At 26.5% G+C, this 17,541-nt stretch overlaps 2 protein-coding genes across 3 annotated transcripts; both read right to left on the reverse strand.

Moving 5' to 3' along the window:
* Positions 1 to 195: 195 nt before the first annotated feature.
* On the reverse strand, positions 196 to 7,817 carry LOC100872958 (ATP-binding cassette sub-family C member 4). Of its 2 annotated transcripts, none has more exons than XM_086905509.1 (16): positions 7,322 to 7,817; positions 6,716 to 6,826; positions 6,082 to 6,469; positions 5,493 to 5,624; positions 5,216 to 5,407; positions 4,798 to 5,106; positions 4,193 to 4,705; positions 3,691 to 3,984; positions 3,347 to 3,547; positions 2,776 to 3,277; positions 2,454 to 2,684; positions 2,126 to 2,362; positions 1,777 to 2,039; positions 1,263 to 1,702; positions 1,047 to 1,176; positions 196 to 857 (listed from the first exon to the last, which is right to left on the reverse strand). In XM_086905509.1, exons 1-16 carry the CDS (start codon positions 7,393 to 7,395, stop codon positions 642 to 644), a joined length of 4,233 nt encoding a protein of 1,410 aa, XP_086761635.1. In that variant the 5' UTR covers positions 7,396 to 7,817; the 3' UTR covers positions 196 to 641. The 2 variants fall into 2 exon arrangements, with proteins under 2 accessions (XP_086761635.1, XP_003692016.2); XM_003691968.4 differs by having other exon boundaries at positions 3,679 to 3,984.
* A 467-nt stretch (positions 7,818 to 8,284) lies between these two features.
* Positions 8,285 to 15,798, reverse strand: LOC100866883 (ATP-binding cassette sub-family C member 4). The gene is made up of 16 exons (XM_012484106.3): positions 15,657 to 15,798; positions 15,421 to 15,542; positions 14,613 to 14,723; positions 14,383 to 14,517; positions 13,965 to 14,169; positions 13,506 to 13,728; positions 12,622 to 13,278; positions 12,048 to 12,553; positions 11,699 to 11,980; positions 11,404 to 11,633; positions 10,827 to 11,326; positions 10,456 to 10,686; positions 10,029 to 10,363; positions 9,710 to 9,955; positions 9,313 to 9,615; positions 8,285 to 9,187 (listed from the first exon to the last, which is right to left on the reverse strand). Exons 2-16 carry the CDS (start codon positions 15,492 to 15,494, stop codon positions 9,047 to 9,049), a joined length of 4,179 nt encoding a protein of 1,392 aa, XP_012339560.2. The 5' UTR covers positions 15,495 to 15,542; positions 15,657 to 15,798; the 3' UTR covers positions 8,285 to 9,046.
* Positions 15,799 to 17,541: the final 1,743 nt, after the last annotated feature.

Consider the following 17,541-nt stretch of genomic DNA (forward strand, 5'->3'; position numbering starts at 1 on the left):
AATGACATGAAATCGTTCATAATCTCATTTAGAAATAAAAAGAGATATTATCAATATTACACTTTAATCACAGGAATAGATGCCAAAATATACGTAGAAAAAATAATAATTTTATCAATCAATATATTCTAAAATTTTTTGTTTTATTTTTCTCATTATTTTATTTAGATTTTTTTTTAGAAAAAACGTGTACAATTTCCTGTTTTTCAAGTTTTATTATTTTTTCGAGAAATACATTAAAATAGAAGGAGATATAAAATAATTGTAAAACGTTAAAATTTCTCTTCTTTATAAAAATTTATTTTATCATATCCAATTTATATTCTACTCAACCGAATTTTTTTTGTTTAAAATTTTTTTGAATTATTAATTCTTTGATATAGCTATAATTTCGAAATAGTTATTCGTATAACAAAGTTAATATGTTGACAAGCAAATATTAGGAATATATTTAAAGGGAAAGATAAAATTTTTAATTTTTTTTTCAAATATTCGTTTGTACTGATACTTCCAATTTTAATAAATGTAAAAAATTTAAAATTGTTTTTTAAACTAATTTACCCTTAGATTATTATTCGTATCGTTAAATACAAAATTAATATTCCATTTATCAAATTTTTTTTTAATTTTAAAAGTTAATACTAAAGAGAGCTCTGCGCGATTATATCATTTGTGATATTATTTTCCGCAGAGCATGTTTGTATAATGTCTAAACTTGTTCTTTTAGTTTTTTTCAGATACGCATTTTCCGCCTGATCACGAAGAAATTGCGCCATAAATACGCCTGTATTGTTGATCATTTGTGAGAAAATTCCATTTGGATTGTCTCGTAATAATTCGTATGGACAACCGAATTCCTATTTCAATACAAAAACCTTATATAGTATATATATACATTTATATTTCAGAAATGTATATATTTCTGATTATTATTATTACATATATGTTTTATTTACTCTTTTGTATCGATGATTTTAATTTCAATGATTCAATTAATTCAGTATTTTTTTTAAATTATTTATAATAAATATAAAATTAAATCATACCGCTATTTTACCAGAATCCATCACTATAATTCTGTCACTGTCAATAATAGTATTTATCCGGTGAGCAATCGTAATAACAGTACAGTTTACAAATTTCACTCTTATAGTTTTTTGAATTAATTCATCCGTGCTAAAAAAAATTGTTTTTAAATATATATATATAATAAATTTTTAATAAACAAGTTGATAAAAGTTAGAAAAAGTAATTCAAATTACTAATTGTCAATATTAGCTGTAGCTTCGTCCAAAACTAATAATCGGTTGTTCTTTAAAATTGCTCGAGCCAAACATATCAATTGTTTTTGTCCAATACTCAAATTATTCCCTCCATGCATTAACGTTTGATCCAATTTAAGATCATTTAATTCAACTTCTCGAAGAGTATTCCACAATAGCACGTCATCAAAGTTTTTAAACGGGTCCAAATTGTAGCGTAATGTTTCAGAAAACAAAAATGGTTCCTGAGGAATAATAGATATTCGTGAGCGTAATTCATGCAAGCCTAACGTTCCGGTATCCCTTCCATCAATTTTAATCTCTCCTTGTAAACATTCGTCAAATAACCGAAAAAGTGCTGATATTATGGATGATTTCCCTGCACCAGTTCTACCTACAATGCCAACTTTCCAGCCTGCTTCTATGGTCACGTTTAGATTCTATATAAAAAATGAATTCTATTGATATTGAATTTTCAATAATTTTTGCATAATTATTATTTTTGTTTCATTACTTTTAATACAGGAGCTTCGTTTTTGTCATATTTCATGTAAACATTCTTCAAAGTCAATTGACCATTTTCCGGCCAATTTATTGGAGGAGGATCGTTACTTGTCCATGAGGCTTCTTTTGGTAAATTGGTATACTGTATAATTCTTTCTACAGATGTCAACTGAGATATCGTTTCGCTCAATTGTTTCAATCCGTATTGCAAACAACCGATTATAATTAATGATTGAGATATTGCTATACCAACATTACCTCCAAGAGTATTATCTAGTATTATTAGAAACCATCATTTTAGATAACATTGAAAAAAAAAATGTGTATGCAAATCAAATGTGGTTAAAAATAAATGATACCTGTTTCTATTGAAATAAAAGAAAAACAGACACATGCGATAAACATACACGTAATGAAATCTATAAACAGACCAAAAGCTACGGGAACAACTAATATAATATACCATACACCAGTGTGCACATCTTGCAAATGATCGAATTGTTTTTGTAATAATTCTATAACGTTCGATCCACTGCTTCTGATAGTGGACAATCCATTTAATGTAGCATTCACATGAGAAAACACTGGACTTTTTGCTGTAAGTTTAACCTTCTTAAAATGAATTTTTATTAATTATAAAAAAAATATCATTTTTTTTAAAGTTTTTTCTTGCCATGGCATATTTACCTACACCCTCAAGACGCTTAACACTATTGGCAGTTCGAAGATACGAGATCCTTACAAAGTAAAAGATAATAGCAAGTATTGCTATTGGAATAACCATCCAATAATTCATTATCATCACGATAATAAGGATACCTATTATCACTAAAAATATTTGTATGCTTTCCAACATCACTCTTGGTAGTACTTCATCTACGACACCCAAATCCTTGGAAAATCTATTTACAATTCTACCTATCGAAATCGAATAAAGAAGAAATCATTAATAATATCAAATATATAAAATTTGTGCGATGTAAAAAGATATTTTAAGAATAATATTTACCGGAAGCATTATAATGAAAAAAAGTCATCGTCGTTTGCAATATGTTGTGAAACATGGAATTGTGAAGATTTTTACTAGCATTCGCGCAAACTTTGATGAAGAACATATTCCTTATGAATACTGCTACAATGCAAATAATGATACAAAATGTATATACGTATATTGCGTTGGTAGTAGTTATGAGTCCATGCCTATCCAAAGTGAATACATTCGATAAAAAGGTATTATTCAATATGTAAGAAGAATATTGATTTTTCGATAGACGAGTATTATTCGCTAAAGCCATTCTTATGGATTCGACATTCGTCCAGTAGGAAACCCAATAATCATTTCCATTGACTGTTATTTGAGATACGAGAGTAATAAATATTAAAGCGACTATTGTACAACAAGAGCCCCCATATTGGAAGTATTGTCTCAAGATTTTACTAGAAGAATGGTTAGTTGTCATTATTTCATCATTGTCTGGTGCTAATTCTTCATTCTCATAATTGTACGAATTCTAAAAATGATTTATATTAAAAAAATTAATAAAAACTTTCAATGTTGCGAAAATATAGGTTATGATTACCATACTACTGCTAGTAGATTTTATAGAAGATAATCTACGGACAATTGTTTTGCTAGATTTCCTTTTTGTACTTTTAAAAGATTCGACATTTTCGTTTTGTACTTTAATTTCTGCAGACATTTTAATTATGTTCATCATATCTGTGAAATTTTCATTCGATCTGGATAAATCCTCGTAAGTTCCGTACATTGTTATGGAGCCCTTAGAGAACACAAAAGAGGATTAGCTTTTTCTAAAAAAAAGTTTCTTAAAAAAATTCAAAAAATCTTTTGTATTTTGAAATACAAAATTGCACACTTTACTCTCAACTTAATAATTAAAATTTAATTTACTTTATCCAATACCGCAATTTTGTCTGCTTCTTTGATAAACTGTAATTGATGAGTGTTTAAAATTCTTGTCTTTCCTTGAAGATAATTTTTAATACATCTATAAAAAAGATGTTTAGCTACACGTGAATCGACTGCGCTCAGAGGATCGTCGAATAAATATATATCAGCTTTTTTGTAAACAGCCCGTGCTAAATTTACTCGTGCCTTTTGCCCTCCTGATAAAGAAGATCCACCTTCTCCTACATTGCTCATGTCACCATAAGGAAGTTGTTGAAAATCTTTCGTCAAAGCACAAACTTTCGTTACCTGCATCCAATTTTCATATTGTAATTTTTTTTTTTTTACTTACATCAGTTTAAAATTAACTTGACAACGTTTAAAAAAAAAAAAAAATTAAAAACTATACATATATGTACTCCAATCGAAATGCACACAAATGTTTGGAATATCGGAATACCACTTGGTTGTATCCAATCATCTAATACATTATTAGAAAATTTTCAATAAAACTTACAGCAATGTATCTATCTTTATCATAAGGTTGTCCAAAAAGAATATTATCTCTAACAGTTCCAGAAAATAGCCAAGCTTCTTGACTTGCATAAGAAATCTTCAACGGAATATTGTTGTCCTGTTCATTGTACTTTTCAAATGGCTTACAATGTAACGCCAGCTTTCCAGCTCCAAGAGGAAGTTCTTTCAAAAGAAGGTGTAAAATCGAAGATTTACCTGAGCCCACTGGACCCACTATACAACACAGTTCTCCACCTTGAATCGTCATAGAGATGTTGCACAAAGTTGGTGGCAGTTGGTTAGGAATCCAATTCGCAGACACACGTTCCATTATTATTGTAACTGGCAATTGTTCCTTTTCCTCAACATTGTTCAAATTTATATTTTTCCCTTTGTTTGTAATTTTAATGATTTCCACGCTCTCTTTCAATAAATTACTCTTTTTGTTGAATTTTAGGATTTCGTTTAAATTTGATCTCTTCTCGTTTGGATGCTCGTCGAGCAGTAAAAATTTCTAAAAAAAAAAAAAAAAAAAACAAGTTTAACGAAAATACGCGATTACGCGTTAAAATAAAATATGGATTGTTGCAATTAAATTTAAACAACCTCTAATCTTTTAATGGACACCAAAGTTTCTCCGATTAACAAAAGAGCTTGTGGAAACATTAATGTGGTAGTTAATTGAAGCATCTCGAAATAACAGGCCAGCATAAATGTCAATTCTACTCTTACTTGATTTCCCATTAGAACATACGATACGAGAGTTGAAAACAGAACTACACGATTTGAAAAGACAACAAGAGCCAGATATACTGCGCGAATGCATGTTGAATTTTGTATATTTAGGATCTCGGTAGAACGTATAGCTTTCACGATTTTTTCAAACGGTTTCTCCCAAGCGTACATCTTGATCACCTGATAAGCACAAAAATATATTATCATCTCTTATACAAAGTGTATAAATACATTCATTAGATTAACACAAAAATGACATGGATTTTACCAATTGTTGTTGTTCCATTACCTGTATACCATTTATAAATTCGTTCATAAGTTGCATCCTTTTGTCAATCAATTTAGCAGTAATCTTTCTGTATTGATGAGTCAATGGGGAGAATACGGTATACGTTGGAACAGTTAATAACAAAAGGATTACGATACCGATTATACTTGGAATTCCCACCGCGTGCCACAATATTACAAGAATTATGACAAACTAAAAACCAATGAAGATAAGTTAGAGAAAAAAATATGAAATTAATTTGAAACTTTTATCACAGCAAATGAAAAGTTAAAATTACCTGAATAGGGGTGATCCAAATGTAATTTAAATAATAGCATATCTCGTCGAAACGTCTAACGTCGTTGCTGAGGAGATTTATCACTTGGCCGGAATTAATTTGAGTCAAGGCTCTTTTACTAAGTTTTAATATCTATAACGTGAATGAATAATTTATCAGAGGAATAAATTTAAAAAACATATTAAGATACCTTAAATATTACCTTAAAATACAACTTAAAGAACGAGATAACGATAATTACAAGCTATGATTTTTTTTTATGGAAATTAGATCCACGCAAAGTGCATTAGTTGACGAACTAATGATTATTGTTAATAATATATGCACTTATGTGTGTGCGTATATAGTTTCGTTATATGTACGTGTTATCATATATACGTGTTACGTTAAATATTGAAGGACTTTTGCAATTATAAATGTTAATTACTTAATGTATCATTCTTACTTTCTCTAAAATACTTTTTAATAAATTATTATTATTAAAAAGTATTTATTATTTTTAATAAATTATCTGTTAGAGAAATATTCTAGAAAAATAAAATTATATGAATTTTTAATAAATCGATAAAACTATTGATTGAATTTATACCTTTCTATAAATTAACGAGGAGCAAGCAATTCGTATTCTCATGCCAATTTGCTGCGTTAATAAATCCACATGATGCGAGATACACACGATCACCATTATAGACGATAATAAATAGAAGATATAAGTTACAACTTCCAATTTCTCCATCCTCTTTGCATTTCCATCGATTTTGAAATAGCTGATGATCCATGACACCAATATAGGATTAATTACCATCAGGATTAAATATTGAACGGACAATAATAAACCTGTGCACAAGTATTTTTTCCAAAAGATACGAAATATAACTTTCGTTAAACTAGGAGAATCGTTACTTTTGTTCGAGTACTCATTATAATGTATTTCTTTTTGTTTTTGCTCCCATTTTTGAAGTTCTTGATTCCAGCATCTGTAATAAACAAGCGGAGAAGAATGCTTCTTTTTTTATATATTGCACGAGTAAAAAATGAAAAAAAAAAAATAAAATAAAATAAAATAGAGTTATACGTATTTTTATTTTGAATATTATTATCTGAAAGTCGAAGTTTTTAAAATAGGATTTTGAAATTTTTGAAACTCATGCTAATAGCAAATGCTAATTATATGTTTAAAGATAAATAATACGATACATTTTAGATATTTTTACAATACTCACTCTTGTAATCGATCCGTGATTGTTTCGGATTCATCTTGTCTTAAAGGATGATATAAGTCTGATAATGTGAGTCCTCTCTTAGCACCATATATAAATATATCTTTTATCCATCTGAAATATGCGTGTAAAATAAATAATGTAGAGTTATTTAAATAATTTTTTGATTTCTTTTTATTCTTAATAGATATTCTTTTTAAAACTTTGCGGAAAAAAAAAAAAGAAAAATTAAACAATAAATAAAATGAAAAAAAATCTAAAAATTAAATTCAATTCAAATTCAAATTTTTTTTTTTTTTATTTCGATTGAGATCCGTTTAAAATTATTTTTTTTGTTAGGTAAAGAAAGTTCCAATTTATATTCATCAAAAAGTAATAGATCGATTGTTTTGTTTCATTTTATTTCAAAATTACTGAATGTAATATTTCTTTTAAATATTTTCGTGTACTTTAATTATTCAATTATTTTTTAACGATAAAATAAAATTTTTGAGAAACTAAATAGTAAAAAAAAAAAAAGAAAAAAAATAGTAAATTAAATAAAATAAAAAAAAAGAATATTAAACTGTAGAATTATATTATTTTTAGAATGATATAAAATTTTAATACCCAAAAAATAATCGACTAATTGGATTTGCAGTTTCTTGCGGACATCGTTTAGTGTACGAAAATTTAGTCTCCATTTTCTGTTTCAATAAATATATTTAATCATATCCACCGAGCGAATTCTTAACCAACTAACGTTTATAGTATTTTCACTTATATACTTATAATAACTGATAAATCGAATAATGAATTTCAAAAATAAAGAACCTTGAAAAATCATGAACTTGCATATTTTACACGTAAAAATTATTTTGAATTTGCAATATTCAAAATTATATAATAATTTTATAATATATCTCATAATATTTTTATGATAAAAATATAAAATTTATTTTAAATTTAATGCTATGAAATTAAATGCTATGAAATTTGTAATATACTTTTATAAATTGATTTGTATATTTGCGCATATGTTGACCAATCAACAACACTTTTTTTGAATACGCAGGCGCGGACAGATATTATTAACTTGACAAGAACTTCGATAGAAAGATAAGAAAAAAAAAAGACAAATAGAAAGCGCATTTTTTATCTGTCATATTTTACCCACATTTTGTTAGCTTATTAATAATATTCGTGCCGAATAAACACCAATATAATTGGATAGAATATAGTAGTAGAATTAAATAAAAATTATTACATAATATAATATAAAAATTAAACGGACAAATGTTTATATGCTCATGCGCATATCCATCTGGTGACAACTAAAAAGAAAGAAGAGGAAAGGAAGGGAATATTAGTGCTACATATATATTGCCTTATTTATTTTCTTGTCACATATGATTCGATGTATCGAGTATAAAATCTTCGTATTAAATTATATTGAAATGCAAGTTGATTTGTATAGATATTACATTCTTTAATAAAATATTTCTTATTAAAGTATTTTTTTTTTTTCATCATCTTCGGATTTGTAAAACTATTACTCGATATTTAAATCAAATATCAAAATTATAGCGTATATTATGAGTTATATATTTTTATTAGTGTATAAAAGTAGGGAATTTTATTTACAATTCGGTATAGTACAATAAAGATTAATAAACATGTATCTACGTGTACAAAATATAAAAATATAAATTTCGAAAATAACAAATTACAATGAACACTGTATTATTATTCTTGCAAATATATTCTTATATACGATCTATTGTACTGATTTGTTCATTATTTATCGAATGTTGTATATATTGTAATACATTAATCGATATTCAAACTATATTATACAACTTATTAATGTATAATGTAATGTTATAATTATATATTTTTCATTTGTACTACATAATAAGATTATAATATATGTATAATATTAATCTTCTTTATAAAAATGTTATAAATGTAGCTTAATTTTTTATCGCTTTTATCACTTAACACTTATATTTTATTTTCTTTTGCATTTTTTAAAACGCAAAGACGCGTACACGTAATATTCCCTACGATGTAAACATATAAAATTCGAAATAAAGAAAATATAAGTACTTTGGTACTCGTTATAAGTGCCAGTACGCCGCACAGCAGCATTCTATTTATATATTATAGTAAAGTTCTTGAAATATATTTCCATAATTTGCATATATAGAAATACAAAAATATATATGTATATACTATCCAGGATATTTTTTATGTTTGGTATTGTTATGTTTGAAAATATATTATAAAAAAATATAACTTTTAAATTGCACAATATTATCGCGAATTTCTATTGTTTTTTTTTTTTTATAAAAATCATCGTTCTCCATATTTGGCAATATAAGATTGTTTTGCAACTTTGACTAATTGATCGTACATAGAACGGTCAGTTTCTTTTACTAATGATTTGAATTGACTGTAGCTATTTTGAAGTAATATGTATGGATGATCGAATTCCTGCAAATTAAAATATAGTTATTTAGTATTTGGTTTAATAATTTTTGTATATAAAAATTTAAATTACAACATTTAAAATTAAATTTAAATAATGCGATAAGAAATAAATACAAAATTCTACTTACCGCCATACGACCCTTATCCATAACTAAAACCTTATCACTATCCATAATTGTATTTAATCGATGGGCAATAGTAAGTACGGTACATTTAGCAAATTTTTTTCGTATTGTATGCTGGATTAAGGCATCTGTTTGCGGATCTACATTAGCTGTCGCCTCGTCAAGCATCAGAATTTTATTGTTTCTTAAAATAGCTCTTGCCAAACAAACTAACTGTTTTTGACCAACGCTATAATTACTACCTCTATCCAAAACACGGTTTTCCAAACCTGTACCAGTAGTAACTACAGCATCCTTTAATTCTACCTTTATAACATAATTAAAATACATAATTAAAAATTTTATTTTACTTATATGAAAAAAAAAAAATAAAATAAAATTAACGTCTGTTTCAACTTACTTCTTCAAGTACTTCCCATATAGCTTTATCCGTAAATTCGTTAAAAGGATCTAAATTGCGTCTCAAGGTACCAGAAAATAAAACTGGATCTTGAGGAATAATAGATATATTACGTCGTAAATCCTCTAAACAAATAGAGCCAGTATCTATACCATCGATTTCTAAAACTCCTTCGATTTTAGCTAATCTAAACAAAGCTGCTATCAAAGAGGATTTTCCTGCTCCTGTTCTTCCCACTATACCTATCTGCAAAATATTATAAATGTTTATTCTATTTTTACTTATATTTTTCTAGAAATTAATATAGAAAAAAATATACTTTTTCTCCAGGATTAATGACAAGATTCAATCCTTTTAATACCGGAGGATCTTCCTCTACGTATTTCAAATATACGCTTCTAAATTTAATCATTCCATCTGTAGGCCAATTTTTTGGTGCATTAGCAGGAAGTGCAACTTGTTTTTCAGTTTTTTTAGCAAACTTTCCTCTATCACGTAAATTCGGTTCAGGTATGACTTGCGTATATTCTAACACACGCTCCACAGACATCAATTGATTCGCGACTTCAGCATTCTGCCTCATACCCCACTGAATCATTCCAGTCATAGCCATTACTTGAGTGATAGCTAAGCCTACTTCTCCACCAGAAAATGCTATAAGATAAGAAAAATCATTCTATCATTGTTATTTATTAAACATTATTTTGTAAAAAAATATTAATTAAATAAAAAAATATCAATCTTACATTGTTCCAATAACAGAAAACTGAAGGTAACTACAGATATAAAGATGAAACAAAAGACATCCAACGAAAATCCAAAAGCAGTACTCGCTGTTACGTACATATAAACAGTGGAAGTATGGACGTCTTGCAGTTTATCAAATTCTTTTTTTAATATATCCTGCGCGCAATAAGCTCTTATGGTAGATAATCCATTTAAAGTAGCATTTAAATGTGTAAATACAGGCGATCGAGCTGTAAAAATAAAAATCTTTTTAATATGAAAATATTTTTTAACTTTATCAATTATTTAAATATATATTTTATAATAATTTTTAATTCTACAAAAATTTCTGAATATGAAGTTAATTAATATTTTTAACGATTATACTTACTTATTCCTTCCATTCTCTTAATATTTTTACTGGTCTTTAAAAATACTTTTCTTATCCAATAAAATACTGTACCCAAAAATACTATAGGGATTAAGAAAAGAGGATTAATTATACACGATACTGTTAACGATCCAACCATCATCATACATATTTGACCAGCATCGAGTATAGCCTTTGGTAATAATTCATCGATAGCTCCCATATCTTTAGAAAATCTATTAAGTATTCGACCACTAGGATTGATGTCGAAAAATCTCATGCCCGTTCTAATTAAAGCGCTAAAGGCCATATCATGTAATTTTTGACTGCATAATATGCATACTTTGTAAAAAGACAATGATCTGGTAATGCCAATACAAAATATTCCCACAACTATAATTGTATAAACATATAGATATTTATACATGGATGAAATATCCAAGTTTTCAATCAAAGTATCATTGGTAATATTAGACTTAGCCTGTATAAGATAATAATGTCGCGTTTCTTCTGCACTTACTCTGAAAATGTTTTTAATTTATAAAATATAATATTTTAAAATATTTTAAATTTTAAAATAATATTTTATAATACTTACAAAATAGGAACAAAATAATCATTGAGACTGGCTATAAACTGTGTACTTATAAATAGTAGGAGTAATGTAAATGCTAAACATAAATTAGCACCAGTTCGGAAGTACTTAATGAATAGTGAACCTTTAACTGTTCCACGAGAAGTTCCTTCTAGACCATCATTTAATCCTTGAGGATCTTCATCTTCTTCCTCATCATCTGTTCCTCCGCTACTTGCTTCCGGAGTTCGACTCTATTAAAATAAAATATATTTTCTATCTAAAGATTATATAGATATAAAAAATATAATATTCTTACTCTAGTACTTGATGACGAAAATTGTCTTCTCATAGTACTCTTTTCTAAAGAACTATCTTCATTTGTTTCTGATTCTGCTGCAAGTAATTCAGCATACTCTGGTCGTTGTTTCAATAAATCTTGAAAATTAGAAAATACTGTAACTTTTCCTTGATCTATAAGTATAATAGCATCTACATTCTTCACATATTGTAATTGATGAGTAGCTAAAATTCTCGTTTTTCCAGCTAAATATCTTTGCATACATTCCTCGAACAAATGTTTACTAACATGAGTATCAACCTGAAATTTATAAATATTTTATTTCAAATTATTTTAAAATTTAAATTATTATTTCAAAAATACTTACAGCACTCAATGGATCATCTAACAAATAAATATCTGCTTGTCTATATAAAGATCTAGCTAAATTGATTCTAGCTTTTTGTCCTCCTGATAAGGAACTGCCTCTTTCTCCAACAACTGTTTGATCACCTTGTGGAAATTGTTTGAAATCTCTTGAAAGAGAACAAGCTTTAATAACTTTTTGATATCGATGACGATCGTAAGATTGTCCAAAAAGAATATTTTGTCTAATAGTTGAACCAAAAACCCAAGCTTCTTGTCCAGCATAACTTAGACTCCCGTTTACTTTCACGTGACCTCCCGTTATATCTATTTCTCCAAGAATAGCAGAGAGAAAAGAACTTTTTCCAGCTCCAACCATACCTATTACAGCATATATCTTTCCTTTTTGCATTTCTAAATTTACACTTTCAAGAGTATTCTCAGATTGACTTGGTTCCCATTTGGCTGTTAAATTCATCATTTTTATTGCATTTATCTCTTCAATTGGCATTGAAGAATGCTTTTTTTCTATAAGAAAAAAAATATTTTAGAAAAATATTTTACATTTGTATTTTATGCATATATCGAATGTTTACCTCCCATAAGATTTGCTGTATTTTCCAACAAATCACTAGCAAGAACTATTAAACCATTGTGCCTCCTTTTTTCTAAAGAATCGTCCAGATTCTCATAATTATCTATTTCATCATCAATATATGGTATATCATTTTTGGAAGTTTTGTTGGAAGCTTGTTTGGATACACTATTAATACTACCATTAAGACTAGCAGTGAAATTATTTGAAGTATAAATATTGTCTTGAAATTCTTCATACATCAGAAAATGCTGTAATCTTCTTACAGCCACTATACATTCAGCAATCTCCGCAAAACCCCGCACGAACATTCCAGACATAGTGTGCGCCAAAATATTAAAATAGGAAGAGAAAACAAACACTTTATCCGCAGATAATTCATTGCCAAATAAGAGGATACTAATTAAAGTAGCATAAAGAGCCATCCTTGTAGTAAACAAGTTGAAGGTCATATAGATACCTCTAATGTAGGCACTCTTAGTGACCACTTGTAATTCTAATTTACGTGCAGTTTCGATCAAAGCGCAAAATGGTTTTTCCCAGGCATACATTTTAATTACTTGAACACCTGATATAATTTCGTCCATTAACCGAACTCTTTCGTCGGTTTTTATAGCAGTTTGTAGCCGAAACTTGGAAGACAATTTTCCTGTATATGCTAAAATATATAAATTACAAATTGAAAATTTATAATAATAATTATGAACAATAATAATTCACAACTTTTAAAGTATTTTTAAATATTAGTTTCAAGATCTTGAACGTGTATTTTTATTTTCGATTATTATCATTATATTTATATTATTATGCAAAATAAAGAATATTTCGCACATCATTCGAATCTTTCAATTTAATAGTTTAACTATTAAATTACGAGAAACTCACACTGAATTGGCACAACGACGGAAACTGCGGCAATACCAATTAAACCAGCATATCCAGCTTCAGTATAAAGAAAGTATGCTATGATTAACATAGAAATTGGAGCAGACCACATATGATGTATAAAGATGGAAACAAGATCAAATCTATTTACATCATTGGCCACTAAATTAACCACTTTCCCTGGAGCTGTTTCACCAAGTGCTGTTTTGCTAAGTCGTAACGCCTATTATATAAAAAGAAAAAAAAAATTATTGTTTATATTATGAATAGAAACATTATTAAAATTTCGAATTAAAATGCAATTTTATTAAGCTATATTATATAGTATATATTATGTTTTATATATAAAACGAAATTTTATGAATATAAAATTTAAATTAAAATAACTTTTTCCAAAATTATTCGAACTTTTGACAAACAATTTCATAAAACGATTATCGAGCATTTTTTTTAAATTACCTTTCGATACACTACAGAGCACGTGGCAACCCTAATTTTTGCACCAATATGAAATGCACCGAAAATTGCTTGATTGAGAGTGATTACGTTTATAGCTGTTGCTATACAAATTCCAGCCGCGTATAATAATGCAGTTTCGTAAGTTTCATTCATACTTTTTTTGAAATAACGTAGAAGTCCACCCAGAAGTATTGGTGTCCCTAATCTTGGATATATGTTATATATGATCATAAAAATAAAAAACATTAAATTAATATTTTGCATCAAGTATTTTATGAATAAAATATTAATATGTTTTTAATTTTTTTTTAAACACTTTCTAGTAAAATTATTAAATGCAAATAATTCTCTAAATTATAATTGTATGAGTTATGAAAATATCGAATGGAAAGAATTGAATTGAAAACAAAAAATATACCGGATAATAAATTCATTTAATATTTGCATTAAACCAAGCACGGTATATTCCCACCAAAAGGTACGAAAAATCGCTCTCAATAAACTGGCTTTTCTTTTATGTTTTTTCGAATTTTCCATCTCAATTTTCCATCGCCTAAAATAATATGTTTCATAAGTAGTTTATAAGTTTTTTTCTAATAAATTTGTAGATATATTATCTAAAATATTGAATTGAATGTCGATACAAACTTTTCCAATCGATCTCCAAGCACATTCGATCGATCCGTCTTCAAAGGAGTATATAAATCATCGGTTTGCAGAATCTTTCTGTAGCCTATCTTGAATAAATCTATTGTCCACCTGTATATTATTGTAATAGATAATTTAATAATTTGACACATTTATAATATGAAAACAAATAATTAAATTAACGAATTATATTTATTCAATAACATTTTAAATAATTAATTTTTTTTATAATTATCTTTAAATAATTATATAGAATTATATGGATAATTATATAGAATTACTATAAAAAAAATAATTTTATTTATAAATAATATCTATATGTGTTTAGCAATAATCAAAACATTTCAAACTATTTTTATTTCATTCATACGATTTTCATGATTTGTAAAAATAAATATACAATAGAAAAACAATTTTATTAGTATTAAATTATTTTTTGATATTATCATCGATCGTTTTGCTTGTAAATTATAAAAGCAAAACAAATTTGAATATTTAATTATGTACATTTATAAATTTGAATTTAAATGTTTCAATATTAAAATATTCAAATTTTAATAGTTAATAATAAATATAGTGTTTGAATTACTTTTTTTTTTCATAATTTCAAATTTTTCCTTTTTTTCTTTTGTTAAAACACACTAATTTTAAACAAATTTTGAAATGATTCTAAGTTCATATATTCAAAATAAGCTACGAATTCATTGAATTAACCTAATTTTGAATCACGATGCAAATAACAATAATAATAAAAGTTGTTGCAAATTGTTTAATATTCAGCAAGTGAACAAAATTTAAAAAAACTTACCACCAAAGTAACACCGATAGTAAATTCGCTTTTTCTCGTGGATTTGGTTTCGATTTCAAATTGGTTGTGTCCATCTTCTTCTATATGCTGCATTAACCCACCGTTATTAATTCTTTAAATCGCTAGCGAGAAAAGTACTCAAGTATAATTCGTTTTAAGGGAGAAAAAATAAGAAAATCGTGAACACTCGTATTGATTTCTTAAATAAAGACGATTTTATCATTCAAAGAGCTTACATATCTACTTGAGAGTCCTCTTAACGAATAATCTGATTGCTGACTAATTGAGCAATCACTTGAAAATTGACACGACACAGACACAATAAGGAATCTTGAGAGCAATCACTAAATTCACGTTGTCGATATTCCAGATAGATAAATCCCGTTCGATGATAGTTCAACCAAATCCACTGTCCGGAATCGTTCTTTGTCTTCGCATGGAACTGTATCGTGGAAGAAAATAAAAGGTACACCTGTTGAACACCTATATTTAAGACAAAAAGAGATCATGTATCAGATCTAAATTTTTCGTTTGTATCGTGTATTCTTTCCCTTTATCTTATTATTCGCTTAGTCACTGTTCAAACGACAAGAAGCTTTTAATATTTTGACACGATTTAATAGATATAAAGGAATATTTGCTTGTTATTTACTGATGATAATTCTATTTTGTAATTATTAAATATTATAATTATTATTATATGAAATCCTGATACAATAAAACTATAAAATTTTGAAGCTAATGAAACGAATAAAACCAAAATATAAAAATCAATAAATTAAACTTGTGATAAAGAAACTGACTCAATAACATTTATCTTCATAAATTACTATAATGTATATCGAAAGCAATATTTAATGTATTTAATATATTTAATTGTAAATATGTTTAAATAATCAATTATTTGTCTCTTTAGGGATATATATAGAAATATATATCGAAATTATCATTTTATGATATTATTGCATCACATGACCTTGAATTCTCTATTTGTAAAAATACATTGGAATTAAATTTTACAAAAGCGTAACGATGTACTTAAAATTCATCGATCGTGTTAGAATGTAATGAGTTGAGTAATTTGTAGCAACCATTGTCACGATTTTGATTCACAATTAGCTGATGAAACATAATATCGTTTAATCAAAGAAATAAAATTTAACATACGTTGTAACATAAATATGTAATATGAATATATTGCAAAAAGTTAGTGATAGTATTAGAATAAAGATAACGAGTCAACATTGTTATCATTCAATTGTAAACATTATTGTTCCAATATCGTAAAAATAAAAGTACGAGAAAAAATAAAAAACATATTTAAAAAATATATATATATATATATATTAAAATACATAAGTAAAATAATAAGTATATATGTATTTTAAATTATTTAGAAAACATTACAAATATTTTTTCAAATTATCACTTGTATATAGACAAATAAAAAGATAAAAATAACGCTAGTCATCTGTCATTCATAAAACTATTTATTTATACTATCACGAAATGAGATAAAATTAAAAAATTTTCAGAAATTTAAATTAAATTTAAAAAAATATACAAAACACAATAAAATAATAACTTTTTGAATATATCTTGCGTATGATGAAACTTATATACATTAGATAGAAGTTACATATTTGCTTAAATAAAACTATCAAACAAAATAGAAATGAGTTCGTCATGATTATTCAGCAAAAAATTCTATAAAATTTCTGTATTATCATTAAAGATCATTATTTATATAATTTTATATAATCTTATTAAAATATAAGTAATATTTTATTCAAAAAAGATTATATGTAAAAAATATATTTATGTAAGTTGATAAAAAAAAAAAATGTCGTTTGTCTTTACGCAATTATACGTATATAAATCTATATAATTATTAGTCGTGGAAAGCTTTTTCCAGGAAATACCATGAACTTGCAATAAATTAAGGCAATAATTATATCATGACATTTATTGTATTGTTATCAGTTCCAAACTCAGGTTTTACGTGATATGAACATAGATTACGATTTTACATTTTCATAATTTTTACTTCTACAAAGAAAAGAGAAATTATAAATGGTGCTGAATCAGTAAACAACATTATAGTTTTAAATTCCATTCGAT

The sequence above is a fragment of the Apis florea genome, unplaced genomic scaffold (assembly GCF_048593485.1).
Source record: "Apis florea isolate Af1SG1 unplaced genomic scaffold, ASM4859348v1 contig_2411_pilon, whole genome shotgun sequence".
NCBI classification, from domain to species: Eukaryota; Metazoa; Arthropoda; class Insecta; order Hymenoptera; family Apidae; genus Apis; species Apis florea.

Excerpts from the sequence above, each read along its gene's own strand:
- LOC100866883 (XM_012484106.3), bottom strand. The coding sequence starts at position 15,494 with ATGGACACAACCAATTTGAAATCGAAACCAAATCCACGAGAAAAAGCG. Across the intron at positions 13,279-13,505 it reads CGTCGTTGTGCCAATTCAGT|CATATACAGGAAAATTGTCT; the intron begins GTGAGTTTCTCG and ends TATATATTTTAG. Across the intron at positions 11,981-12,047 it reads TAGATGATCCATTGAGTGCT|GTTGATACTCATGTTAGTAA; the intron begins GTAAGTATTTTT and ends TATAAATTTCAG.
- LOC100872958 (XM_003691968.4), bottom strand. The coding sequence starts at position 7,395 with ATGGAGACTAAATTTTCGTACACTAAACGATGTCCGCAAGAAACTGCA. Across the intron at positions 2,685-2,775 it reads TTTTCATTATAATGCTTCCG|GTAGAATTGTAAATAGATTT; the intron begins GTAAATATTATT and ends CGATTTCGATAG. Across the intron at positions 858-1,046 it reads TGGATTCTGGTAAAATAGCG|GAATTCGGTTGTCCATACGA; the intron begins GTATGATTTAAT and ends GTATTGAAATAG.